Source organism: Calonectris borealis, chromosome 5, assembly GCF_964195595.1.
Source record: "Calonectris borealis chromosome 5, bCalBor7.hap1.2, whole genome shotgun sequence".
Classification (NCBI taxonomy): domain Eukaryota; kingdom Metazoa; phylum Chordata; class Aves; order Procellariiformes; family Procellariidae; genus Calonectris; species Calonectris borealis.
In genome coordinates, this window is record NC_134316.1 from 33,778,177 (window position 1) to 33,806,064 (window position 27,888).

Genomic DNA, 27,888 nt, shown 5'->3' on the forward strand with positions numbered 1-27,888 from the left:
CCATTATGTCATTAATATCAATATTGTATGTTTTGCAAATCCTGCATTCAGGGAACTACTTCCATTTTTTTTCCTCATGTTGCTTTATCCTAAGCAATTACTGTGTCCTCTTAAAGCAAAAGAAATTTATTGCAAAACACTAATTTAAAAACCAGTGCTGTTGAAAAGCTGTATCCTCACCTCTTCTGTAAATAACGATCAATTAAAAACAGCGGCAGAAGTCAACAGTGAGAAATTGCTACAGGTACTTGGGCCTAATGAAATTCTGAGAACCTGCTAAAGTCCCAGATCAATAAAGCTTTTAAACATTTCAAAGTCCCACGATAATTCACATTTCTCACACATACAATTTCTCACAATACAATATCTTATTGAACTTGAGTCTACACCAAAAATACCATCTCAGTGTATATAAGCACAGCTCTGCGTAAGGAATTCTCCACTGCAAAATATTAAGGAAACTATAAAGAGTGTCTGACCAATATTGAATATACTTAATCAGTGAGGTTTAAAAGTCAAATATTCAAAACTGGTATAAAAAGCATCTTTACTGAACAACTTATGAAAAGGAAATTGTGAATCATTTGAGGCCATTAAACAAATTACATTACTGATACTGACAAGAACTCAGCAAAATGTTTGCCAAACATTTTGTTTGTCCACAAAGTATTCAGTGAAAAATATACCAAACAGGTTACATTACACAAGCAAGCATTTAAAAAAATCAATGTAAAAACAGTAATTATATTCCCAACTGCTTTTTTCCCCCGTCCGTTTTCCAAAACATGTAGAGGACAAACATCACGTGGATCACTTCTCAGTCTCGTTCTCAGGTTCACTGTCTCCACTATCACTGTCTCTTCCAGGGTGTTCTGGCATTGTTCGATGTTCATCCACTTCGGCCACTTTCAATTCTCCTTCCTTTATCGTTTCTTCCCCTACCTTATTTTCTTCTTCTTCTGCATCTTCCTGCATGCCTTGCACTTCACCTTCTACTTCAGTCTCTTGAGTTTGAGTAGTTTCTGGTTCTTCAATCATGGCAGGTGGGGGCAGTAAACGCTAGATGATTAAAAAAGAAAGGATTTTCATTTTTTACAACAAATGCATCTATTTGGGCATCTACTCCTATTTTGGCTTGAACTGTTCACCTTATATTTAGGATTTTGCATTAGATAACAAGTTAACAACAAAGACTTAAAAATTAGAAGCCCTAATCATTTGTAGGCACTGAACTCCTATATAAAAAAAAATTTAAGAATAATCTTGGCTCACACAATGGTCTTATCAGACACATTTTTTTGCCTGAAAAAGAGCGTGTTAAAAACTCAAGTATTTCCAAATTCCAGGAAAACACATTTCATTATCCCAAACAGCCAGACAAGTAATAGGGCTAGGGTAAATCCCTACTGGGAGCAACAAGCACATTTCTATCGTAATCTATTACCATTTTGAACTCCTAGATATGTTCAACTTGCCTTTTGAGGCCTTTAACAGGCTTGTCTTTAACAACTCATTCCAGTAATTTCCCCTTGAAACGTCTCATAAAATGCTATGTGAACGTTATCCGTACTTATACAAGTTTCACCCACAGCTGTAAGTGTAGAACAACGCAAGTTCCAGTAACAGTTAAAGCAATGCTTAGATATTTTTCACATAATACTTCTGGAAAAGTACTGCAGTATATTCAAAGTGTTTTGCTTGCAACCAAAAAAGCAGTTTCCAAAACATTATAAGCACCAATGGTAGCCATATTACAGACTTCGGAAAAAAAATACCAAGAACAGAGTGAGCTGAAAAGGATGAATGCTATACAACTCCAGGCTGTACAGAAACACTCTTTCTACACTGCACTTCTTGCAGCCTGACATTATCTAATGACATGATGGATATGCCCTTGGAATACTGTGAAGTATTTTAATGAAATGAAAGCTCGATAAACCTCCCATGGATGATTGTTTAGTTTTGTTTTGCTTAAAGGCAACTTGGCTTCACATGACAAATTGTTTAATTACAGTGAAGTCTTATCTTCAATCAGATGACACTAATATTACAAATTTCTGACAAGTATAGGCAAATCTATGAAGCAATTATGACTACCAGCAGAGATATGAAAAGCACTCTTTGTAGACTTTGAAGTTGTCATACTGGTCTCTATGATCCATCTGTTCACAGAAAAAGTGTATTTCAAAACCAGAGATCCTTTAATTACAAAAACATATTCTTGATGCCTGAGACAAACTCAGACTTCTGTGATTTAGTTAGATGCATATTGTACTTCGTGACTACTACTGTTAAGACCAGTGTAAAAGAAAAGGAAAAATATCATGTACTAAATAGGGTAAAAGAAATGTAATGCCCGCATTTTTTTTTTTTTGTAGTTCATTTTTTGGCTTCTTCTGCAAGGAGAATGTGATTCATTGCCACAGTAGGAAAGCAGTAGTTTTGTAACTAATTTTAGCTAGCAATGGATAAGATTAGGATACTAAGAAGAGTAACTGGTATTATCCTCTTTCTCTATCCCCTTTTTCTTTACAGCAGACAGATAATTAGAGCACTTCCCCAAAACAGTGAGAAAATATCCTGTCCACCTGGCAGAAGCTATGCCTCCCAGAAGAAAAGAAAAAAAAAATCCAAGATTCACTGGACAAGAACTGCAGAGGAAATTTTCCATCTGGGAGTCTGACATTCAGTTAAAGGAGAAGTTTGGGTTCTGATCTCTAATGATTACACTGTTCCGTATTAGATAAAACAGTCACTGGAAGAAGGAAAGAAGAGGAGGTGATAGAGAAACATCTTTGCATTAAAGAACAGAACCTAGATCTCACAGACAAGTACCTTGGACTAATCTGTTCAAGGATACAGAGCTGTGCTTGCACTCTCCTCCCACAGGCAGCTAATACAGAGTGCGTAGTATCCTTTTACATCAATTTTTTCCACTTTTGGAAATGCTTCAGAAGAGCAAAAACCAACAAGTGAACTTCAGAGTACCATAAAGAATAAATTATAGGTAATATAATCATGATACACCCCAGACATTAAGTGAAAGCTGATGCAGTTGAGGGGCAGCATTTCTGTTTACTATCAACTACCTCTAGGCATCTACTGATCCAAGTATGCTGAGTAAAGGCAGCTTTCTGCTCAGGATACTATCTAAACTACCGTAAAGCTCTGCTCACATACATAAGACAACACGGTATTTCTGTTGGGTTCCAAATTCTGCTTCAGGGATTAAACACTGACAAAATTAGGTGAGAAAACACTGCCAAAACAGAACTGAGAAAGCATCTACAACTGTTTCCAAGCCCATGCTATTTTGCTTGGTGCTGAACTAGTGCTGAAAAAAATTGCTTCAGAATAAACACGTTACAGCTGCGAACCAGCCTGGATAATGCAGTGAGCTAACATGGTTAAAATGGTTCCAAGACATGATCTGGTCTTTCTATACACTGCAGGGTTGTCATGAAAACCTCTATTACAAAACATTATTGCACCATGCGGTGGTGCTGTAATACCACTAGCTGCACTCACCTGAAACATAACACACAAGTTTACTTCAAGTAAATACTGGACAGGCTAGTTCTTTAGTATTAATGAGGAATTTTGGGGCCCAGACAGAGCCGTGTCTAGCACTCAGCATCAATTACTACTGGTTTTGGGGCCTTAAATTGGGGCTTAAATTACTAAAAGATACAGCTCTTGCCTCTGCAAGATTTTAAAGTCCTCAATATTCTCGCTCCTAGTCATAAAACCTTCTTGAATTTTAAACATAACAGGAACAGTCTCAAACCTCAACAGCATCCCATGTCACCTACTAAAAATCAATTTTATTTTAAATGCACACCTTCCAAAAGTTAGAAGGTCCTTACCTGTTGATAGTGGCGTGTACTCTGTATCATGTGCATATACATATTGTACACAAAGTTAGCCATTTGAGGCATGTTCTTAATAACATGTATTTGGTGAGATGGTCTCTCTCCATTCTAAGGAAGGGGAAAAAAAGTAGACATTCAGCAAGCAAAGCAAAACAGCCATTATTCCAAGGTTATTTAACTATACTACAAAACATAAACCCCAAGAAATTAAATAATGCTTTTTAAAGAAAAAAAATAGCTCAATTCTTTGGAAAGATAGAAAGTGTAAGTCTTACATGTTGGGGAACTGGATTAATCATGATACTACAGCCCAACGAAGAAATTTCAAAAGGAAAGGCTGGGTTCTGATGCTTACTCCATAAAGTACATTTTGGACTTGAGTCATTTAACATATTAAAGGCACAAATAGTGTAGGATCAGATTAGCACTTAGCCTGCTTGTCCATCACTGTCCAGCTCCTTGCTCCCATTTGCTGACCATACACACTGCATTCTTTGTTGCACAGTGGACCTGAAAGTGTCAATTGAAGGGCTCCCTCCCAAACTTGTCAACAGCACTTAAGACCAGGGAAAAATCTGTAACTGAATTTTGAGTTCATGTAGGCACCCCTTCTCAAAGCTCCAGGAAGCAAAGCAGATATGCTCCTCCATTTCTTCATTTAGCATCCTACTCTGTGTGTCCTGTGGTTAGATGCTTAATACAAACCTTTCCCTAAAGACATAGTGTGGTATTACAAATTACATTTTCATACTTATACACCTAGCTCAGCAACAAAACTCTTTTGTGATTCTGGACCCAATAAAAAAAAAAAAAAAGAAAAATTAATTGGTTATCAGGAATTACTCAGTCAAATGTAATTTTACCTCTTTTAATAAGAAGCGATTAGCTTTGTGTGGCTTTTTTTTTTTGAGAAATAACATTATTTTGTTTCATACCAAGACCAAAAATACATAACATACTAAAAACTTACCTGTTTATCATAAAAAAAAATATTGAATCACTTACAGAGGCAGAACTTAGTAAAAAACAGGCACAACAGAGTTATTAATGTAACTAAGTTTTGTGGAAAAATCAATTAAAATCAGCTAGTGTGTATCATGATAAAAGTTAACTCTAGGGACATAATTATCCAAGAGGCACTAATTTAGCAGAGAAGGTGGTCCCATCTCTTATAGCCCACTCAAAAAAAGTGGGCAGACACACATACCCATTACAGATAGCAAAATTCAGAGCAGCTGTTCCTACCTGTCTTGCCGTTGGAAAACATTCTGTGGGAACGATGTGGAGGTGAAGTGGTCGAGCTGTGAGTTGGCTGAAAGCTGGAGTTAGCTCAAAACAGTTCTGAAACAGCGATACCCTTGCAAAGATATAAAGCCCAAGTCTGGCTCTTGACATGGCAACAACTAATCGTCGGACATCCCTTCAGAAAACAAACAAAATCAATCATGTTCTTTTCACTGATGACATAGTTGCAGTAAAAATAAGTACAAGTATACAGAAGTCTTAATTAAAGGGAATATAAAATCATCTGCTAAAATACTATTTTGTCTTTAGTTTTTTTCCCTACATAGTTTCAATAACTACCGAATCCTAGAACCATTACATAAGAGAGGGTTCACTGTACCGACGATATGAAAAATCACCCTCTACTATTTTCCTAGACTTCAGAGGTAAAGATTTACATTGAGAACAAATCACAACAGCTTTTCGGTATCCCTGAATGAATAAACATGAGTTTGATAACTCATCAAACTACTGCTGAATAGACAAGTCTTCCTCCACCCCACCCCAAAACTGAAGTGTAAACATTTTTAACTACACATCATAATGCAACTTATGCAGTGATCAAACCCTTCTGACACAAAACAAATAAAAAGCTCACTTACAGGAAAGAATCTATGAGAAAACTTAAGCCCACATTTGTTCAACAAGCATTACATTCCTATCATTCTATTAGGGTGAAACCAAGTTCAGCCTATCTGCAGTAATATAAACTAATTATAGTATAAGAGCCATTACTAAAGGATAAAGTGGTTGTGAAGAGGGTACCAGACAGTTATAAAAGGAAGTATGTCTGAACTTCATTCAAAACATAGTATTAAACTTCGTTTCTATACCTACTCAAATAATTGAACACTTTTGTATAACGTACTATAAACATCTTTCTGATACAGAAAACATGTAATTTCATGACACTTACAAGAGTATCTTCTTACATACCTAAGGTGGCCTACAGCTTTGGTACGCACTAGTGAAAGGAGAATATAATCATTTTGTTGACCTTGAAATCTGTCCACAGTTGTTACCTAGAGAATCAAAAACCAAGAAAAAACCTCCATAGGTTAATCTTTGCCATTTCAATTAAAACATGACACCAAAATTTTAACATCAACTTCAGACTAAGACTGCAATAAATGGGAAGAGAAAAGAAAATGCTTTCTCTCAAGAAAATGCTAAAGCATTTTTAGTTGACCTCTAACCAAAAATCATCAGCCTGTTCTTTTTGGGAGATGTTGGGAGGAGCTTTTGTCTGACTGTATACCAATTCTTTTACATTTTTATTCAATTCAGACAGCTAATAGTGGGGTGCTAATACCAAAAGATTGTGGAAAGCCATCAGTTTTGTAATACAGAGTTTTAACCTGCAGAATTAGCACCAGATTGTTGTAGGTATGTTTTTTATTTGTGTCATCAGATTTGTCATCATACATTTTATCAAATCATTTCCACTCTGGGTGGACCTAAAGGTGTGGGTTTTGGGGTTTTGTTTTGTTTGGTTTTGTTTTTTTTTTTTTTTTTGAGGACAAAATAAATGACAAAAGAAAAGAGTTATTCTGTCCCATGTAGTCTGTAGGCTTTCCAACTTCACTGACTTCAGTTTGTTTGTATGTCAAATTACAAACAGGCAAAAGCAAGGGCACTACTCTATGAAATTCCATAGAATATAGGTTAATAAATGTGTAGTTAACCAGGGAATACTTGTGCAGAAAGCTGTGAATCTATTCAATTAGTCTGTTCTATAGTATGACAATTTAAAAGCAAACAAACCAGAATAAATCCAGTGACTGATATATTTTCAAAGTCACCTTGTTTGGCCGCCCAATCAGTGGATTATTTCCACACCGCTGATTGATGACATCACGGATCAGGTGTTTCTGCCCATTGTATGTTGTCAGGATACTTATCTTGTCTGCAGGATAACCAAGCAGGCACATATACATGAAGAGTGCTACAACATACTCTGCTTCACCAAGATTCTTAAGTTTAAAAGAGGAGAGAGAGGGAAAAAAAAAGGAAAAACAAAAAGGAAAAAAGGGGTTACTCAACTTGTAAGGTTGGAAAGAATAACATCTGACGTGACATTATCGTGTATTTAGACAAAAAATCTCAGTGCTGAGAAACATCTATAGATCTGAACTTTCTTTGCTCACTTAAAAGACATTTTGAAAGAGCAAAAGAACAAGTAGGTTTAATAACTTCATTCTGATTCCTCTTCAGAGAATTGCTGAAAATCTCTACATCAGTATTATTGCTAGTCATTGATTGACACTTTTCAATATCTACTCAGAAGCTCTCAGTTTTATTTCAACACAAGACTAAAATCTAAATATTTAATAGTCCATTTAAATTATATTTATGAGCTATTAAATATTTACACATTTGTATATAAGTGCATTTATACGCTTATAGCTGTCTGCCCAACAGAACTGCCACCTTAACTGTATTATTACAGAACTCAACCAATACAATATTTCATTTTTCCTTCTTAAAGGTCACATGCCAAAAAAACACCTGTTATGTAAAACTGTGCAATTATTATTTGTTAAGAAGTATTACAAGCTGATAGTCTACAGATACTTGTATTTAAATACGAGGGTTTAAAAAACACTTAGCACCAATTTAACATGTTTCCAAATACGCACACAAAAAAGTTGCAATGACTCATGCTCCAGTAAGATGAAAGTAAGAATTAGTTGAAGTAGAATAACTAAACTCCTTTCAACTATTAATTAGGAGAGACACATCTGGATTTCAAATCCAGTTATTTCTACTGAGGCCATACCTATTCAATTTCAAATGACCAGCTGTTATTTTGTATTTTGTAACTTTTTTTCTGTGCCATTACTAATAATAGATGTCTGTCCCAAAGCATCACTCTTCTGGCTGTAGGAAGTTTTGTCCTATTTCCAGACTGAAGTTATTCATAGCCTGTTTAAATCCCTTTGCCGTCAACAAAAGTTATCTTTCAGGCTAAAAAGTTTTTCTCAATTGCTGCCATTTACTTCTGCTCTATTTATACCGGGAATCTTATGCCTGCTTGGTGTATGTTTGACTAGGCTAGACATACCAGCCTCCTTTATTTCTTCTTATTAAGTGGGCTCTGCATTACTTGGAAAATGCAGTTGCTACACATACCAAACACCTGTGGGTGTAAAGCTATTCCACAAATCTTAATCCCCTTTAAGTCTGGAAGGAAATGCCCAAATTCACAAAGAGAGAAATAATACATGGTAGGAATTTGTCTTCTCATGAAAAACTATGCAATGCCACCAACATACTCTGCTAATATCTCTCCATCCTCAAGATCATGAAAAAAATGTAACTGTAGAACATATTATAAGAGTTTGCTCACGAAAGCACTGTAAAGGTGTTCTGTGTCCTTGCGTGAGTGTTCTCAGTCTTCTTTGGCTCAGGAGCGGACTAAAGCAGTGCTCAGATTCTCAGTTATCAGAATCCTGTTTTTAAGGCACTAATTTCAGCTGTTCCACAGGACAACTTTTTATTACTTGTACATTACAGTGTTACAGCTTAAAAAACAAAATCATAAGAAACTCTCCCCTCCAAACAACCCTGTCCTCAAACTAGAAATGAGATATAGTGGATTATGGCTCACCATGGCTTTGTTCATTAACAGCACACTAGTTTGTATTAAAAAAAAAAAAAACTGAGAGGAACCCAAGCACAAACTCTAATTATCTTTCACACCTTTTAAAAAATAGATTAACATAACTCCCAATGATCTTCACAGGGAAAAAATGACCATGAATATTATCATCTTAAAGTATATTGTTTGTTTTCCATAATGTTAAACAAAATATAGGTGTTCATTCCATGTTTGAATTAAAGTCATTAACTTGCACACAGCTACAGCCTCTAACTTTGCCAAAACCCAAACTGGTAATTTAGGCACCAGAGTTTGTTTTCGTCACTGTTTTTAAAACAAGAAAAATAAGAGGACTGAAAATATAAGCATCTCATTACAAGTGTAAAAGGTTTTCCTATATTTAAGAGAATTAGATGGAGGCTGTTGTTGCTGGCTTTACTTGAAAGTTTAGTTGAGAAATTCCAAGGCTAAGGTTTTTTTGGCAATTTACTTCAGCCTCAATGTCTCTCTGCCTCTTACGTATATTTCTTCAGTACTGTTTCATTCTTTTATGAATGGGCTTTTTAGCATTCTTAAATATAGATCAAACCAAAACAGTGACTCTTCAAACTCAAATATGTGCCACAGAGCAAACTTTGATCCTTCATGTACAGGGGAAATGCTACTGTTTATTTCACTGTCATGGCAGTACAGCTGAATTACAATGGAATTTAATTTGCCATAGGCCAAAACAACGTTTTATAATGAATTATACACCACATCTCACCCCTCTCATAATATTGAGAAAACACAGCTATCAAGCAAAGTCATTCACTTTGAGCAAAAAGCACAACATAATACATTATCATTTTCAACATTCAAAACTGATTAAAAGGAGAAAAAAAAAAATCATGCATACACGACTCAATTATCTGAGAACATGAATTAAACATCAGTTTACTGTATTTTGATAGTCTGTCTTCATTGCAGATTTAATAAGCCATATCCAGATTAAATAAAGTATACATGTAATATTTCTCTTACCTGATAGAAATAAGGATTGGGTTCAGACTCTCCCACACCATTGAAGTCTTCTACGTTTATGAGCTGGAAGTCGTACAAAAACCCAGCATTGGCTGTTCTGAACTCTGGCAGAAGCTGCACGTGAGGCAGGTTACCCAGATTCTTGTACCGCCAGTTGTAGAGGTTACATAAACTGTCCCAAAACACAAAGAGACAAACCCCAAATAGTTACAGCGGGTTCTTGAACTCATTCAAGATAGTTCAGGTACACACAACGCCTTGCTTTGAAGATGAATGCTTCTCTAGGTTTTCAATGAAAAAAAAAATATTGCTGGATAGCCTGTACATATATAAACGAACATACTGGTACAAGCTATCCAGCAATTAAGTTCTGATTCTGTTTGGTTCTCTCTCACAGAAAACTTCAGATTTCACTTCTTTTTAGAAAGCTCAATGCAGCACACTCACCCTTAAGCCTGTTACACTTGATCAGCTCTACACTGAAGGGTACAAATTTTGCAAAGAAATCTAGTAGGAATTTTCATGGGGAACAAACCTTAAGGAATATTAATGCTTCTTTACAAAAGAAAGGAGTAAGGGAAAACGGATTTTTTGCATTATCTGCTGTAAAGCCCCTTACTGCAAAAAGAAATTTATTTTCTTATTTTGCGTATTGCCATGTATTAACATGAGATGTGAAGGGAAGCAACCAAAATCTACACAATTCTGAATCATATCTGGTATTTATAGGGACAGTAATATAAACAAAATGCCTCAGTCAGAAATGCACAACAATATCCAGACCAGATAACGTAGCAGATAGCTCATGGGGAAGCTACCTCTGATCAGAAAAGACAAAGCGCAGGAAGGTATGGAAAAAAATCCTTGATCAAGAAATTGCTTGCAAAGTGAAGGAATTCTTCTGCTCTCTTATCTCTAAGAAGTTCTGAGATGTTGCAAAATAGTAGATGGAAAAATAAACTTCATTTATCATCATGCTCAGATACAATTTGCATTTTTAAAATCATACTGAAAGTATCTGTTATTCATACGACTGGAAAATAATATTCTACCAGCCCCAACATTTCTTACATAAAAGACTTGAAGTTGTCCTTCACATTGTTCATTCCACTTTATGCCTAAAAAAAATTAGGATTTAAAACTAAACTTTAGTTTAGCTATTTATTTAGATTTTAGATTTCATACGGAGTAATTTTCTCTTCTTTGGTTTTATTTTTCCTTGCTAATATGACACCACAAACACGCACTTTACACAAAAAATAAATTTGACATCTAAATTACCACAATGAAATGACAAATACATGCATAAAAAGAAAAGTTATCTTACTACAGAGAAGCAGTATCTCTTTTAATATTAAAAAAAAGGCATTATGCTCTTGTGTGGACAGCCCGGTTGTCTCCAATCAATCAAAGCTGAAGCTCTGCTGAAATACTACAAGAAAAGTACCCTTTTGCAGACCATAAGGGAAATATGGCATATTCAAGGCCAAATAAAGAAAATCTTTATTTAGTCTTGAAAATTTTAAATATATTAGTTTACAAAAGGAAGCTTCTGCAAAAAGAGTCTCAGCTGTAAAAAAAACCCCAAACACTTAAGAATATTAAAATTCCTTTAAATAGCATTTTCATTAAAGTACTCATACAGTAGCAGAGTACTACTATATAAAAATAAAAGGAAGTAAAACTGATTGCATTTCAGCGAAGTACAATCTGACTTCCTAGTCTAAGCTGAAACAAATGGAACAAAACAACTAAATTAGTTTTGCAAACTCCTGTCATAACAACAGGAAAAAAGTTTCCAATGCTATGCGTGCTTTTCCAATCTTTAACCTGGTAGTTTCTTGCAAGCTAGACATGACATTTTCTCTTGACTCACCTTGCTCTTGCTCTTCCTTGTGCATCCAAATCAACAGTTGGCACTCCAACACGAACAAACCGTGTAAAGAGGGACTGCTCCATGTTGGAGTATTTTTGAAAAGCCATGTTCTTAATGACTGGTGGCAACTGATGATGGTCACCAATCATAATCCACCGCTTCAAACGACTGAATCCATCCTGGGGGTTCTAGAATTAAACAATTACTCAATTATAACTATTACAGTATAATCGAGGCACTCAATTACAACACATTAATAGTCAAATTGGCTGTCTTAGTCTAAGCCCTAAATTTCAACATTTGTTGTCAAGCTACACTGAACTGCGCTCATTTTAAAGACAACTACGAGCTTCTTTCCAATCTACTACCAGAAAAAGGGAGTAGTATTTTAAATAGTCTTGTTTCTTATAAAGCAACAGGTAAGTTCATCTATTAAAATCAGTAGAGAAACATCAGGATAAATATCATATTACATTGTTTTAAAGGCCAAAAGTAACATATTATCAGAGGACAAAAGGAAGAACCAATAATAGAAGTTACAGTAGTAAAAAAACTGGTTTCTACACAGTACTGTTACCCTAGAACAGCCTTTCAAACATGATTTTTTGGATTCTGAGATAGTGGATATGAAGTGCCTGAAGCATCTGAAACAATTTTAGTGCTCACATTTCTGGGGCACAAACTGAGCCTGCTTTTCAAGTGTCTCTCTGGTTCATGTGCTTCACCTGTTTACCTCTGGAATTCCCACATGGCCTCTTCCATGACCAGGTTGTGCCTCTAATTAATCCTCACCCTGGCTCTTGGACTGACTGCTCTTCAGTTTGGTATCTCTCTTTCCAGTTCCTCACCATCCTTTGTGTACCTATGTTACATACTGACAGAGCTCATGAAGGAACATTGTAATACAGGGACAAAAAAGGAACAGATGCGTGGGTAACGTTATCCAGGAATTAGAATCCTGAAGATTTCCACCTGCCAGTTTTACAATTCAGACCCTCGTTTCTTACACACTCCTGTGATATCTCCCTCTCCCCATAGGAGCACTATTCAAAACAGAGCCTAGAGTTCCTTTTCTTGGCACTTGAAGTGGAAGAGCGCTGAAGCTCCCTCTGATCAGAGAGCAAGAAAGGAAAACTGAACTCTGGACTGCCGGCTCATCAAGCCTGAAGATGCCTTAGTAAGAAAGTAAGGGGACGAAAATTATTTTCAATGGCATGGGAAAAAAGGTTACTGATTTGGAGAAGACCAAGCATTCTATATAATCATTCTGCTCTTATCAGAAATTTCAAATCTCAGACAAAGAGCCCTTCAAAGAACTCTGCTTTTAAAAATTTCTTACTCTCAATTGCAAGTGCAAGAAATCAAGTACTACTACTCTGTAAGCCTAGTTCTTTAGGTCTTGTTAAAAAAACCCCTCCATTTTCAAGGACTATTTGGATAGCTCTTGTAAGAATGGTCATGGAATATCCCCCAGAATATGGCTCTATGGTAAAAAGGTCTGCTTTAATTACACAAAACTCTTCAGCTTCTACATTGCTCATATCCATATATTTCCCCTCACCAGCCTGATGCATCTGGTTATTCAATGCTCATTCAAACATTTGAAAAACACTATAAGATGCTTATTTCATTAAATATAGTAATTTCATTATCAATGAAAACCATGGTAAAAGCCACGCAGGATTTACTCATTACACAGCACTATAATACAATGTTGTAACATTAAATTCAAGACTGCCAAAACGCAAAAGCAACAGCCTAAAGTATTACACCTGTCTTTACGCACAGAGATTTAAATACCTAATTGCAGGAGAAGCCACCTAAATGACAACTTATGCCTCCATACCTTTCTGACAGGGGAATCTAACTAGGCAGCAAGAAGAAATCTTGTATTTCAGGTTTAACTAAATTGAATGTTGTTCTAAAGACTACAGTGAGGATTCACTAAGCCTGCAGGACAGAAAGGAACCAAGTGTATTTCATTGCATTATTATAATTGCTGAACTAATAAGTGAAAGGGAAAGAGAGCTTGACTGTCACTGGTTTATGATTTCTGAGAAGCCTCACCCAGTAGAGGTTTGCTCTCCAAACACCCCAAACAAGATGGACAAATATGTGCTCCTGTTCAGAGTTCCGGCAGTATTTGGGGTTTAGAGGGTGAATTAGTTGCCTACCTGCTCACAATTATCAAAACTCAGTCTTGAACACATCGAGAAGGTGTTAAAGAACTGCATTAATATCCCCAAAACTTAAAAACCTACAGAATTAAACAGCAGCTGAGAACAGGAACTTGGGCTTTAATAGCAATACGGTTAACTTGGACATGCACATTCTTTTGTGCACTAAGCCCATACTGAGTTACTTTCCTGCAATTGTATTCTACTCTCCATTGTTAAAGAGTAAAGTGAAAAATTATGAGCTGCAATTACAAATATATCAAATATTTCATGGAGTTTCTATCACACCTTTTTCAATTGAGATTAATTTTCTTTTAGAATGAATACCCAAAAGCTTGGATGTGGTTTTCTAGAAGACTTAAAATTATTGCTTTTCAATGAAAATATCTGCCCCAGGCAAAACTTCTGGAAGGAAACTTAATTTTTGAATATGAGCAAATGCAGACTGTGTATTTTTCAGAAAGCCACTAGAGTAAGAACCAAATCAACAGTACAGAGTGTCTTCAGTTTTACTGACTTCCCACAGCTAAAGAGTTTGCACAGAGTCCCTGAGGGAGCCCATACTTCACTTCCAGAGGTGAAATTTTATCTCGTGATAATCTGCAATTACAGAGATAACAGAGCCACAGATGTGCGAGAAGCACATTTTGCTTACTTATGAAATCCTCTAGCTCTTAGAAGAGGAAAGTGATGCATCTCAAGCTCAGGTTGATAAAAGCAACCACAGATAATCTTCACTGGAGGCACAAAAAATTTCAAGACAGTCTGAGTGAATGTGTTGAGTTTAGAATGATCAGAGTAAACGACTTTAGGGAAAGATACTCAACTTTAAAAGCAGTAGTGTTGGCCCTCTATTACAACAATCCCTTATGTTACAGAGCCATTGCTACCTGGCTTCCTAAAGACTGTGCTATAAATATCCCCTGTGCCACATTAGCTTCAGTTTCCCTCTTTCCTTCCCTGCGTTAGCAGGACCTTTCCAGCTGCAAGACTTCCATTCAACTCTATCACACCTACATTCCTTTATCTACCAACGGTTGGTTTGCCAAAGAGTACAACCTGCAGTTTACTCTAGGCTAAACATTTACCAATTAGCTAGACAAAAGGTGCATAATTATTGGGCAGAAGTAGAACCAGTAACCGTTTCTTTTCTTTCTGTGGAGTTGTAACATCAATTAGAATGTCTCCTCTCCACTTGGCTCCAGTATTCCTGAAAGTTGTAGGTGCCTGGTATCTCTCAATTTCTGCTACTCCCGACTGAAACTGACCAAACACCACAAGCAGACAGTATGACACAAAGCAATTATGTAAGCCTTACGTTCTTGGGAAACAAACCTGTTATTTAATAAGAAGTATTAATTTTAACCATTTTTAAAATTAGCAATAATCACTATTAAATGAGAAAGAATAAAAGTTACAAAGCCAGGACCTAGTTTACATAAATACCTTCACTTTTTTATTTTCAGAATGAAAGCCTGCTAATACTACTATTTAGTCAATAAAAGCAACATACTTAAAACTTATTAGCTTACTCCACAATATTAAAAAATCAGGATAAACAACTAATGTAGAACAATGTGAAAGTTCTTACTGTCCACTCAAATGGCAAATATCAGTTCTAGGTTACTTTCTGCACAAGATATTTTCCCTTTAATATTCTATATTGTTCAAGAACACAGACTTTCATTTATCATTTTTTGTAATAAATTTTATAATTCAGGTCTAACCTGCAACAGGAGAGGTATAAAGGTTTCTATCTCCAGAATCTGAGCAGACTCTTCCATTAAGATGTTGTCATACTAAGAAAGAAAAAGTAAAGAGATGTCCATCAGTCAAGTAATACAAATTGATGCTGTTATTCAGCCTACCAAAAGAAAGCATCAATTACTCATTCGGTTTTTGATGGGTGGGACAGTTACAGCAGGATTTTACTTTATAGGCAAAATATCAGTATTACTAAAAATCCATGTCAGAGGGTGAAATCCTACTACATCAATGGCTGATCTATCTGTACCAGTCAGAGCTTACATCTAGAAGGAATCCATGACTGAACTACATGACGTGCTTCCCATATGCCATAATTCATCTGCAAGAGAAAAGCTTTCTGCAACTGAGCAAACTGATTTGGTATCTTTGCACTGAAGAAAAGGAGCACTTTTGTGATCCAATACAGTGCATTATAGGAGAAAAATAATACTGAAAGAATTATTGGTGGTGGGCTTTTGTTTTGTTTTTGTCAGATAAAAGTTTGTATTAAATGAATACCTATGGTTAACATTGCAGAATGAAAACAGCATTGCATCATAGTTCTTTTTCCTCAAATTAGTCATTTTTTAGGTAAACAAAGTTATAAAGGCCATGTTTTTTGCCCAGTTCTGCCTTTATTTTATTACTCAATCATATCACTGCTGTTCATCATCTAATATGGCAAAACTTTTTTTTTTTAATAGAGATGCACTATTAAGCACTTTTGTATATACAATAATTTAAAAGTGATCTCATCTTTTACTTACAGAAGTTAAATTTTTCTTCAGTAAAATTACAATTTGAAACATACTGGTAAAAAATGCAACTCAAAATAATCTAGTTGCCTAGCTTTAGGAAAGATAAAAAGGTTTATACAAGGCAGGGGGTGGACACCAAACCCAAAAAACAATTAGTGTAGTAACACTAGTATAATTATTACTTTGAAACCTAATTCAACCAGGTCATGTCGTTTCAGAGCAGCATGAGTACAAGTCATGGCAATGATTTTTGCTTCTTTCACCAACAGGTATTTGGATCTATCCAGGCCACTGCGGAGAAGTTCAAATGCTCTGAATTCCTGTAGTAGAGAAAAGAAAATTTTGAAAGTCAGAATACAAAAAATTATTGCTTATAAAACTATTTGGCCACCTTCTTAATATAATTAGGCAAGAAAGTTATGAGGGTATCTATTGTTAACAATCCCATCTGAATCTTTTTTTTTTTTTATACTAAACCTGGAAACAACAATATTTCGAAAAATAATCTTTTAAAAACACATCCAAGAATTCTGCAACCTGTGTGCATATATAAATTTACAGACAATTGTTCAATTGATTCTGAGGAACCACCTCAGAATCCCCCAAAATTTTGTTTTACTACATCTTCTTGTTTCCTACTTTACTGCAGTGTAACATCACATCAAATTCAGTATTAGAAAGACCAATAAAGTTAATATGACCAAATGATACCCAGATCACCTTTACCCTAACTTTTTAAAAGCCTCTCAAGCAATTCTGGGAAAAATAGAAGATAATCTGTTTAAGTTACTTCTAGGTTATCTGATTAAAGGCAATTCACTGTAAATACAAAGACCCTGTGAGGATCAGAGGAGCAGTGATAGGCGCACCAATGCCAGTAACCTAACACGCAGAACGGCTGCTTCCTAAGGTCAAAATAAAACAAATTATACCCTTGTCCCTATTGTAAAACATGCCTATATTACTCAAAGGTAGAAATTCTCACCTGACTGCCTTGCAAGCTAATGAAGCTGTCTAGAAGTATATACTCCTTTTAGGATGTAGGGCAAAGGAGAATTTTGGAACTCTGTAAAGTTTTTTATAGGATTAGCCAGATCCACTTACCTTTAATAGTTACATGTCTTACCTCAAGCTGAGTGAATATTTTCTTAACATGTCTAAAACACCCTTCAGCAATTTCCATATCTTCTTCATAGGACTTGCCTTTGAAAATTGGTTGAGGAGCATTTGCAAAATACTGGTGAAATGGAAAAAAACTGGAGACATCTGTTACATCTGGCAATTTTCCACCTTTAATTTTCACCTTGCTGATATACTCCTCCCAACGAGACATTACCTATGGCAAACAAAAGTGTCATACTGACATGTTTTTATATCATACAGTCATTGGCAAGGTCTTACACACATAGTATTAAAAAAAAAATTTCTCACAAAAGCAAGGTATGTCTAAATTAGCATTTGACCTTGATTCAGGATGAGATTTTTGAAGCTGTGGTGAGTTGACCTTGGCTAGCTGCCAGACTCCGACCCAGCATCCCTCACTACTCCTCCTCAACAGGACCAGGGGAGAAAATAAGATGGAAAAGCTTATGAGTTGAGATAAAGACAGGGAGATCACTTAGCAAGTACCATCACAGGCAAAACAGACTTGACTTGGGGAAAATTAATTTAACATATTGTGGATTAAAAATAGAGTAGGATGGTGAGAAACAAAGACAAAACCAAAACCACCTTTCTTCTCCACCCCCTCCGTCTCAGGCTCAATTTCACTCCTTCATTCCCTACTCTTTACCTCCTCCCCACCCTGAGCAGTGCAAGAGGAATGGGGCTTGTCATTCAAGTTCATAACACCGCATCTCTACTACCCCCTCCTCCGCACACTTCTCCCCTGCTCCAGCATAGGCTTTCCACAGGCTGCAGCTTCCTTCAGGGCATATCCACCTGTTCCAGCATGGGGTCTTCCATGGGCTGCAGTGTGGGTATCTGCTCCGACACGGTCCTCCATGGGCTGCAGGGGGACAACCTTCTTCACCATGGTCCTCTCCATGAGCTATGGGGGGATCTCTCCTCCAGTGCCTGGAGCACCTCCTGCCCTTCCTTTTCCTTGGTCTGTGGGGTTGTTTCTCACACACTCTGCCCCCAGATGCTGCACAGTGTTTTTTGACCTTTTCTCAAAGATGTTTTCAAAGAGGCGCCACGAGTGTCGCTGATGGGCTCAGCTTTGGCCAGTAGTGGGTCCGTCGGAGCTGGCTGTGTCCAGCACGGGGCAGTCCCTGGCCTCTTCTCACAAAGGTCACCCCTGCAGCCCCTCGCTACCAAAACTTTGCCACATAAACCCAACAGAGAAGCAAATCTCTTGATTATCTCCACCTCCAAGTTGGATTCCTTTGGGAGGAAATTGAACCAGAAGATGAGCTCTAGTAGTGCTCCTAGAACTCTCCAACACCTAATGACCATTTAATGTTTAGGCTCGCACTATAGCTAGCCCAGAGTAACTTCTGTAAAAACATATACAGTGTATGCATTTGATCCTAAGTACCCTCTACAAGTCTGCTTAAGCCACACTAATTGCTAATGTAGACCATGTCACTGAAAAATAACGTGAAGGGAAACGAAGGACATACAATATACAGGAAATCACCATTTTGTATATTATGCATCTGATTTCACACTGGCATTTTAACACCATAAAAGCTTCTAGCAGGATCATCAAGTAGCTGCTCTAATGCTTGTCCAAAATGTAAAGCAGCCCACAGATTTTCCTATCTGAAGAAGAAACTTCAGGTTAGAATCTCTGCCAGCAGTCATGAAGAGCAGCAATGATAGCCTTTCAATTGGTGAGTCATCAGGAGGGATTTAAAACAATACAAGTAAGTAATGTTGCAATTATAGCGTTAGCTGTTATTGTATTTTGAACCACCAAAGAAAATGTGGTTTTTTTAGACTCAATTCTGAAAAATTCACTCCAATTTTTACAAACTGTTTCGTAACATACTGAGGTCACACAGTCTCTGTAGAAGTATTTCAGTCCTTACTTGGTATAAGAAAAAGTGGCCAGCTGTTTCACAAGTGTAAGAAACATCTCCTGGGACTCCAAGACTCTCTTGCAATCTTCCAACTTCTCGTAGAAGTTCAAGTCTTCGAGCCAGCACATAATTAACTCTTCCATACCTACAAAATGGATTAAATATAACATAATTTGTATTTAAATGTATTTAATTCAAAACTGTTTCATTTAAGTATCACAATGAGACATCACAAACAACCCAAACCACCCCCTCCCTCTCGCCCCCGCCCCCCCCGCAAAAAACCTCACAACTACTACCAGGTTTCCAAAAAGCAAGAATTTGCTACATGCTGTCTATTTCTATCAGTTGAGTCCCAATAATTTACAAAGCCATGCAAGAGCCATTACTGTAGAAAAAGCTCCTTCCATCTTATCACTTCAACAAAAGCTTCATAAGTGTTAGTAAAACATTCTTATAATGTACCTGTAAAGCAGAAAAGCATTACTTCCAATGTACTGTTTAGGAACTATGGTACACTACATGTTACACAAATATAAGCAAGTTATACAAGTCTATGGACCATCATAAATGCAACCTATACCTGAAGTTTCAATATGTAAGGCTGACTTCCTCTGGCAATATACAAAATGTCTTGCAATAATGCTTAGCCCACCATAACACACAGGTCTACATCCACACATAGGAAGTCCCGTACTCACAGCTGCCTGTTCAATAACTTTTATGACTGATTAGCTTTTAACCTTACTCCTTTCATTCTTCCTCCTCTTACCCAATTCAAGACCAATTTTTTTCCTTTATAAATCAGTTTCCTTAATCCATGCACTCCGCCCTCCCACAAGCAGTACAAGAAAAACAAAAATCAATGTATCACATTTTCTAAAAAAGAAAACAAATTAAGAAGTGGTATAAATGGATGGAATTAAAGAAATGAGAGGAACAGGACACTTTCTTTTAAAAATGCATACATAGTTAAAAGCTCAAATGTGAATAAAAGCTAAATTTCAAGTTCTTATTAAACTTACTATTCATAAAATATGCTTTCTGCACAGAAAAAAATTAAAAAGATGCAATCCCTGGTAATCACAATGGGTTCTATTGTCTTATTTAAAAGGGTGAGAGTAGTTAAAGCTGGAGATTTGAATTTACTAAGACACAACTGAATATGATATTGTTCACAACTGGAAAAAACAAGATCCTCAGGAACTACGACAGTCAAGATTCCTGGAATACTAGATAGTATTTTCTTCTTCAACAAAACTAATCCATTATAATTACAAGTGACTGAAACCAGTTGTTTGGTTCCCCCCTCCCCCCCACTTCCAACTTCCTCTTATTTCTCACAATTGAAGTCATATGCCCTCTTTTATGTATTTGTTCATTGCTACAAAAATTTTCTTTAGCTGTGATTCCCTTTGTGTTTAAGTGACAGTACCAGTTTAATCAGCTCCTCTCCACCTTATGTTCTTATACCCCCAGCCCCACTTTGCTGTGCCTGCAGAGGGAGTAAAAAAGGAACACTAAGCTTGCAAGCAGTAGAAATTACTTAAGCAGTATTGTGCCCTCTAAAGCAGCCTGACACAGAAAAAGCATGAACTCAGAAGCAACCTAAAAACAAACAAAAGGCATATGTGAAATAAACTTCTCACACTAGTGCAGCCCACCTTCAAATATATTCCTCAACCCTTATCCCTCCCTCCCAAACTGCCAGAACCCATAGGACTTTGCAGTAATGTCCTGTAGGTCTGGAGTTACCCTGAAAGAGAATGAAAATATACAATGTAAAGTGTCTCAAAGAAAACTCCTTTTAATTATGAGCGCTACTGTTCAAAGAATATACTAAACGTGAATATTACTAAATGAAGATCTGCCATGGCATCATTTCACTAAGATTTTGGCTATCAAATTTCTGGAATAATTTGACTATGTCAAAGCACTCAAATTTAAAAAAAATCACAAGGTATTTATTTTGCTAAATGAAACTCAACTATGCACATGTGAGTAACTTCTAGTGACTATATATAATTTTTACTACAGCTTTTGAAGTCAAAGTATTGCTACAATAATCCAGTACTGGACAGTTCAGTTATTTCCAGTGCACAACCCTTATACCCCCACTTACATTTATGAATGTGTGTAATCCTACTGACGTCAATTGGACTAACACGTAACAAATGTACAAGTATTTACAAGATCAGGTTCTTAAGTCTTTGTACTGATACAGAGTTTGATAGCTTTCCTTATGTATGTATTATTCAAAATGTGTTATTTACCAATGAAATAAGCAACTTTGTAATCAAGCAATATTCTGAAGAATCAAAAGCAGTAAGTTTAATTTCATGTTTATATTTATGCATGCAATATTCACCATGCCAGTAGAAGTGATATCACATTTGCACAGAAAATTCGTAACTGCAAAAACCTACCTTTATTATTCAACTTTCTCTCACGAAACAGATCAATTCTCTAAAATGTGTATGGGCCCAGAATATAACAAATTACTTTTATTCAGGCAGCTGAGTTTGTGAACAAGCAACTGCCTGATTCTGCCTTTGAAGTCTCAAGAGAACACAGTTTCTCTACTGAATAAGAACCAAAATTACTTAACTCTGTATTGAAAACAAGTGCACTCTGCGTTACTGGGATTCAGTAATATGAGAAAGTAAAACTTGTGAAGCACAGCTCCTTGCTCATTTACAAGGGAGGTAGAATGGATTCAACACATACAACTTGCTATGATATTTATGCAAGGGAGTTTATCATTAGCACCTCCTTTCTCACCTGCTGAAATCTTTCTCTGTCTCTAATTCCTCTTCTCCATGACCCAGACGCAGGAGGTGGCGCTCATCAATGTCTAGAGCCATGATTTTTTCAAACAGCTGGTTCAAGGCCTAAAGATTGACAAGAACAGGAGAAAAGGTAGTTTTTAGAAGTTCAGAGGCTCTTGCAGGGGAAAACTGAAGAATTACAGCTAGGAAATTATACCTATTTTGGTATAAATGGAAGCCAAAGCAAACATGAAGTTAATACTGAAACTAGAGCTCTTAATCTTGACAACAGGGACATTAGCCTACTAAAACTCTTGTATTTGCATACTTTATACAATTTAATACAATCTAATACAATTTAATTTTATTTTATAATTTTAAAACAATTTTAAAACTTGATTCCATCACCTAGTTAGTTTAGTTGATAAAGCTATCAGTTTATAAAACTGTCTCAAGAAGCATACTTTGCAAACATTGGTTTTGTTAGATGACTTTAAACCATTTAACTTTCACTGTACATTAGAAGAGCGTGATCTGGTATTGATTGGCAGGTGCTGTGACTCTACTCCATATGGATAAATAAATTTTGCTGCACTAAACTTCAAGGTGTGCTATATCACCTGCCTTAAACTCTTAAATTCTCTAACAGCTCAATATCAACTGTCTAATTCAGTGTATTTCAAAGGAGTAAGTTTGTAAGCACTAGATCATCAAGTTATGAAACTAAGAATAAACATGAGCAAGCTCCACCTGTACTTCAAGTCAGCTGGAAGTCATGCAAAAATGTTAAAGTACAGCGTCAAGGCATCGGGAATGAACCTGCTGAGTTCATTTCCTGAAGTACAATTTCAAGTTTATGTTCTCATATAAGTCTTGTCTTGTCTGGTAAGAAGAGTCTCCTACCTGCCTCAAATTATTTCTTTCCTTTTCTCCCCAACGGACATGCTCTGAACCCTTTCTCTCAACTTCACTACCTGTTAACTCTCCCGCAACCCACTGTAACTCCTCACCAAAATGAAGCCCCATCCACCATTCTTTGATCAACAGCATAAAAGTGCCTGATCTTGCTTTGATGGACAAAGATGAAATGTTTTCGAAGTAGTATGTTCAGTTAAAATAGCTCATAACTGAGATACGATAGGCTAATCAGGGAGATCAGGAAATAGATGACCCTGGTTTCCAAACAAATCCTTCCAAACCAGATGCAGCTTTAAAGTAAGAATCTTTAAGACTTTTATCTTTATTATAATTATTATTATTATTTTATATATGCTTGAGAATTAGCAGCTAGACTCCATCTCTTATGAATGGGAAGCAAGCATTCAGCTGAAGAGGCCATGATACCTTTCATGCCTTCCCTTAGAAGCACGAAGCACAGAGCAACCAGTGTCTGAGAAAGTTAGTTAGTAAAAATCTGGCATGCATGCAGTGTATGTGCAACTGTAAGAACTGCACAGACACTTTTTCAAAACACTTCCTAATTTCTATCCCCAACCAGTTAAATATATTGAAAACTTCTGATAAATAGTTCAGAACTACAAATCTGAAATTCAAAAATTTAATTTCACATTATGAAACTGGCAAAATTGCACACACGCCAACTCAAGTTTTCATTGTTAAGAGACAACTGCAATCCCAAACCTACTGATCTCAATACCTGCTGTTCTTGATTTTAATTACAGGAAAATTTCATACATGACTGACACTTTACCTGATTAGAGTGGGTAACTATAAGAGTTCGTTGCTCTGGGAAATTATGATAAAGATTGGATATTATCTGGACTGCTACATCAGTTTTTCCAGTACCAGGTGGACCTACTACCTAAAAACAAAACCAAAAAATTAAAAACAAAAATCAAAACCGAAAATCAACACACAGTTCATCAGAATATTGCGCAATACAGAAATATAGCCAGTTGGGAAAAAAGCAGAACAATCTCACAAGACACTGACATCATACATTAACAAGAAAAAAATCTTCTGATTCATGTATAATTGCTTGCTGGCTTCTGTGAACTTCAAGAACACGTACATACACCATGAAAGACTTAGCCCAATGCTGAGACAGATTCCTGCCTAAAAGGAATACAGTAATCCAGCAATTACTTGCTGGCTTTTGTGAACTTCAAGAACAGATACAATATATCTTGAAAGACTAATTCAGATTAATTAGAGAGATTCCTGCCTAAGAGGAATATGCTAATCCAGCATATGAAATACTATTCTGTTTTGCAACCCATGAAAACAGACCTCCTCAGAGAAAAAAGGCTGTTCAGCCTCAGGGCTGGCTAAACACAGAGGAAACAGTGGAAAAAGCATCAAAACACACAAGTGAAAAAGAATAAGGTGAGGCAGATATAAAGAAGAGAAAAAGAGAGACCACTCTTTTTATTTACTCAAAAATCTACAACTGATGATACAGAAGTAATACTGACAGTTAATGTTTTTATAGGCTCAATTATACCAACCACATTCAAAAATTGACACCTGAGACATTTTAAAGGCATCCAAGTATTATAAAGCATCTCAAAGTAATTTGTTCGGCATTAAGAAGCACAGAAGAGCAGGTTTCATATGTAACTACACATAAAATTACAAATTGCTATGAAATTACGCTTGCTTTATTTAAAGAATCTCATTGATCACTGGATTCAAAAGCAAGTAGGGTTGTACTTCTCAAAAATATTTGACAGAAATACATGACACACTGAGAGAAAATAAAACAGGCCTGTATTACGTAACTGTTTTCTCAGTCTGCCTTCTCTCCTTGCAAAAAAGTGGGCGAGTGAAAAAAAAAACAAACAGAAAAAAATCAGAAATACACCCTCAAAACCAAAAAGCTGACTTTGTCATTGTTTTTCCCTTTTCACCTAACAGACTCTCATTCTCTAACACCTCTTAAAAATCAACAAATGCGGTTTTAGTAGAAAAGTTCAAATTATATAATGACCATCTTCTCAAATATTTATGAACGCTGATGGAGTTCCAGGCACAGGAAGTTACTTCTCTTCTTTAAAGCCCTCCAAAAGTGAGGTAGATGGTAGTTTATAAAGCATTATACATTTGCATTTGAAGGTCATTAATAGTTCAACAAATATTAAATGATACTAAGAAACAGTATGCAATGCTATTTAAAAAAATAAGACAAAAAAAACCTCTAGGTAACTTAGAGACCCCCTCTCTAGTATTTTGTGTGTTAATTATATACTACAAAAAGGTAATAAAGATTTTAATTTTCCAATCTTCTTTTCTATTGACAATACTACTGATAGAAAACAATACTCCTATACACTGGTGTGGGTATTCTTAGATAAACACTCTAATTATGTAAAACCAGCAGTTCTAATCATTCCAAAAATTCCTTTCCAACATTGTTTAATAACCAAATTTAAAGCATCACTGTGGCATTTTCACAGCATTCAAAAAAAGAGCTTTGATTTTTAAATAAACCTTAAATTTGACATTCTATCAACAAGCAGAAAGTTCTGCTGTGTCCTACTAGAAAACATACCATACTCAAAAACACTGCCAAGAACTCAGGCAACTTTTATACACATTTACGACACTACTAATTTCAGCACACCTAGTCAGGCAGGGACAAAAGGCATACAATTCCACTGAAGTTTATTTTTTCCTTTGCCATGCACCTTTTGTGTGCTAGCTACAGAGTGCACAGGGAGTGGTAAAACATAAGGAGGAAGGGGAGGAGGAATAGTATGGTACTAATGAATACCAATACAAAACCCTAAAAATTAGTGTTATTCCCTATACAGACCAAGAAAAAAATTAAGAATATCAGAGGAAAGTCATTCAAATATTCCACTGAGTCACTACCAAGATAGACTGTACTTCATTGGGAGACAGGTACTTGTAGTCAGACTCTAACTGAGAGTGGTAAACCTTAAAGACCTTTGCAGAAAGGTCTTTATCAAAAATTATCTTCATAACAGATCTCCAGCTTTGGTTTGGTTTGTAATTTCTTAGTTCTAGAAGTCAGCAGGATATAAAGGATAGCACAGTACATTTCACAAGACAGCAGAACAAAACTCCCTGAAGACAATTAAATGACTTTCATTTCCTTTAATGGAGTTAGATCAAACTAAAAATGATGCAAGTAATTTAAAACAGCCAAAAATGACAGACATGGCAAAAGCTTTACAGTCTAAAACTAGCAATCCAACCACTGAAAAAGTAAATTCGGTTGCCGTGGAAAGTCTTCAGCCACTGAAACACAGGATACAGTTATATAGAGATCAAATGTGTTTCTGTATGATTTCTGAAGATGGGAGGATGCTGAACCTTTGTATGTTTATTTTTCGTATTTTTAAACTATTGATAGAAGTGACCTCAGCAAGGCTACAGAAGTGGCATTTCACTGGCATTTCACTGAATGTACCTAAAGCCAGAATCAAATAAGTAAGTGTATAAAATCTTTAAAAATATCCTTACCATAGTTAGCCCAGGCTGCATTCCTGCACGTATAGCTTCAATCTGAGTATGGGTAAATTGAATAGTATTGCTGTAACAAAGTAAAACAAGATCAGAGAATTGATAGATTTTGCCAACAGTTTTGATAAAATCAATTGTTTTAAAAAGTTTGATTTAAATTAATTAGCTACATGTTTCTCCAGAACTACATGCTTGCAAACTTTTATATAAATTAAACCATCATTACAACTATCTTCTTTTATAGACATGACAATCGTGCAATTTCTAAACAAGACAGTAAATCATGTTGTCTACGTGACAACAAAATCATCCCATTTAAAAGATTGTCTGTCTTTAGTTATTATTTGCTGAGAATGATGTAAAATTATTTATTTATTATTATTTATTATGATTCTCCTAATATTCAAAATCCTGACACAATACTAAAAGACAGTATTTCTCATTGTTCTTCAAGGAAATTTTTTAACAGAGGGGATAATAGAATAGTTTTGATTTAAATATAAACCAAAACAGTCTCATATTCAAATCTTCTTGTGGTAATGAAATCAAAATGACATTTCATTTATAACCAACAATACTATTTTTAAGTATTTCTGAAAATGAACTGCTATGCATGTGTTACCATTTGTAAATAAGTTCTCATCTATTTATTACCGTTTTGGTTGATTATATGGATATGGTCCCCTGTTTGGAATGACGTGAGGTTCTACAATCAGTGTTTTAGCTTCTTCAGGTTTTTCTTCATTCCCATCCTCTTTTCTTTTCTTTCCTTTACCTCCCTTTATTGGGAAAGTTATCCTGTGACATGTAATTTAAGATTACATTTCAACTCATTCACTATGATGTCTCAGAAGTTTATACAGAAAGATTTTTTCGTCACCATTAAGACAAACTTTCACACAATAGGGAAAAAAGAATTGCAGACAACAAAGCAGTAATGAGAATAAGGAAAAGGAATGATGAAGCTGATTTTAAGAAAGCATATTTGAAAAAAGTATGTCAAAAGTGCCCTTTACATAGCTTGAAAAGCCAGGAGCAGTGCTGAGAGCGAGCTGGAAAACACTGAAGGCAAAGGGTTCATAAACAAAAATGGAAGGGACGGGAGTAAAGTTATAACAGAAAGCCACCAGCACTGTCTGTTCAGCAGTAATAACTGGATTTTGTTCTAGAACTGATGCACTTTTTTTTTTTTTTTACATACAAGATATGTCAATGTTCTAAACTGCTCCAACACATGAAGCCTTTTATCCTCCCAGTTCAATTTTTTTTATAGCTCTCTGTATCATATGTTAGCAAGCTTCTCTACTT

General features: G+C 35.9%; 1 protein-coding gene across 5 annotated transcripts in view; it reads right to left on the bottom strand.

Annotated features, from left to right (window-relative positions):
• Positions 1-349: 349 nt before the first annotated feature.
• AQR (aquarius intron-binding spliceosomal factor) overlaps positions 350-27,888 on the bottom strand; it is a 60,441-nt gene continuing 32,902 nt past the window's right edge. For 2 of the 5 annotated variants that reach the window (XM_075151753.1, XM_075151752.1), the window contains 15 exons: positions 27,235-27,378; positions 26,581-26,650; positions 23,843-23,953; positions 22,145-22,254; positions 19,373-19,508; positions 17,464-17,673; positions 16,520-16,657; positions 15,561-15,632; positions 11,657-11,844; positions 9,781-9,952; positions 6,959-7,129; positions 6,093-6,178; positions 5,118-5,292; positions 3,867-3,980; positions 350-1,059 (listed from right to left, as the gene is read on the bottom strand). In XM_075151753.1, the coding sequence (XP_075007854.1) occupies positions 811-1,059; positions 3,867-3,980; positions 5,118-5,292; positions 6,093-6,178; positions 6,959-7,129; positions 9,781-9,952; positions 11,657-11,844; positions 15,561-15,632; positions 16,520-16,657; positions 17,464-17,673; positions 19,373-19,508; positions 22,145-22,254; positions 23,843-23,953; positions 26,581-26,650; positions 27,235-27,378 (2,146 nt within the window). In that variant the 3' untranslated portion in view covers positions 350-810. Of the gene's footprint in view, positions 1,060-3,866; positions 3,981-5,117; positions 5,293-6,088; positions 6,179-6,920; positions 7,130-9,780; positions 9,953-10,867; positions 10,899-11,656; positions 11,845-15,560; positions 15,633-16,519; positions 16,658-17,463; positions 17,674-19,372; positions 19,509-22,144; positions 22,255-23,842; positions 23,954-26,580; positions 26,651-27,234; positions 27,379-27,888 lie in introns of those variants that run through there. The other 3 variants (XR_012673898.1, XM_075151754.1, XM_075151755.1) reach the window with 3 other exon arrangements.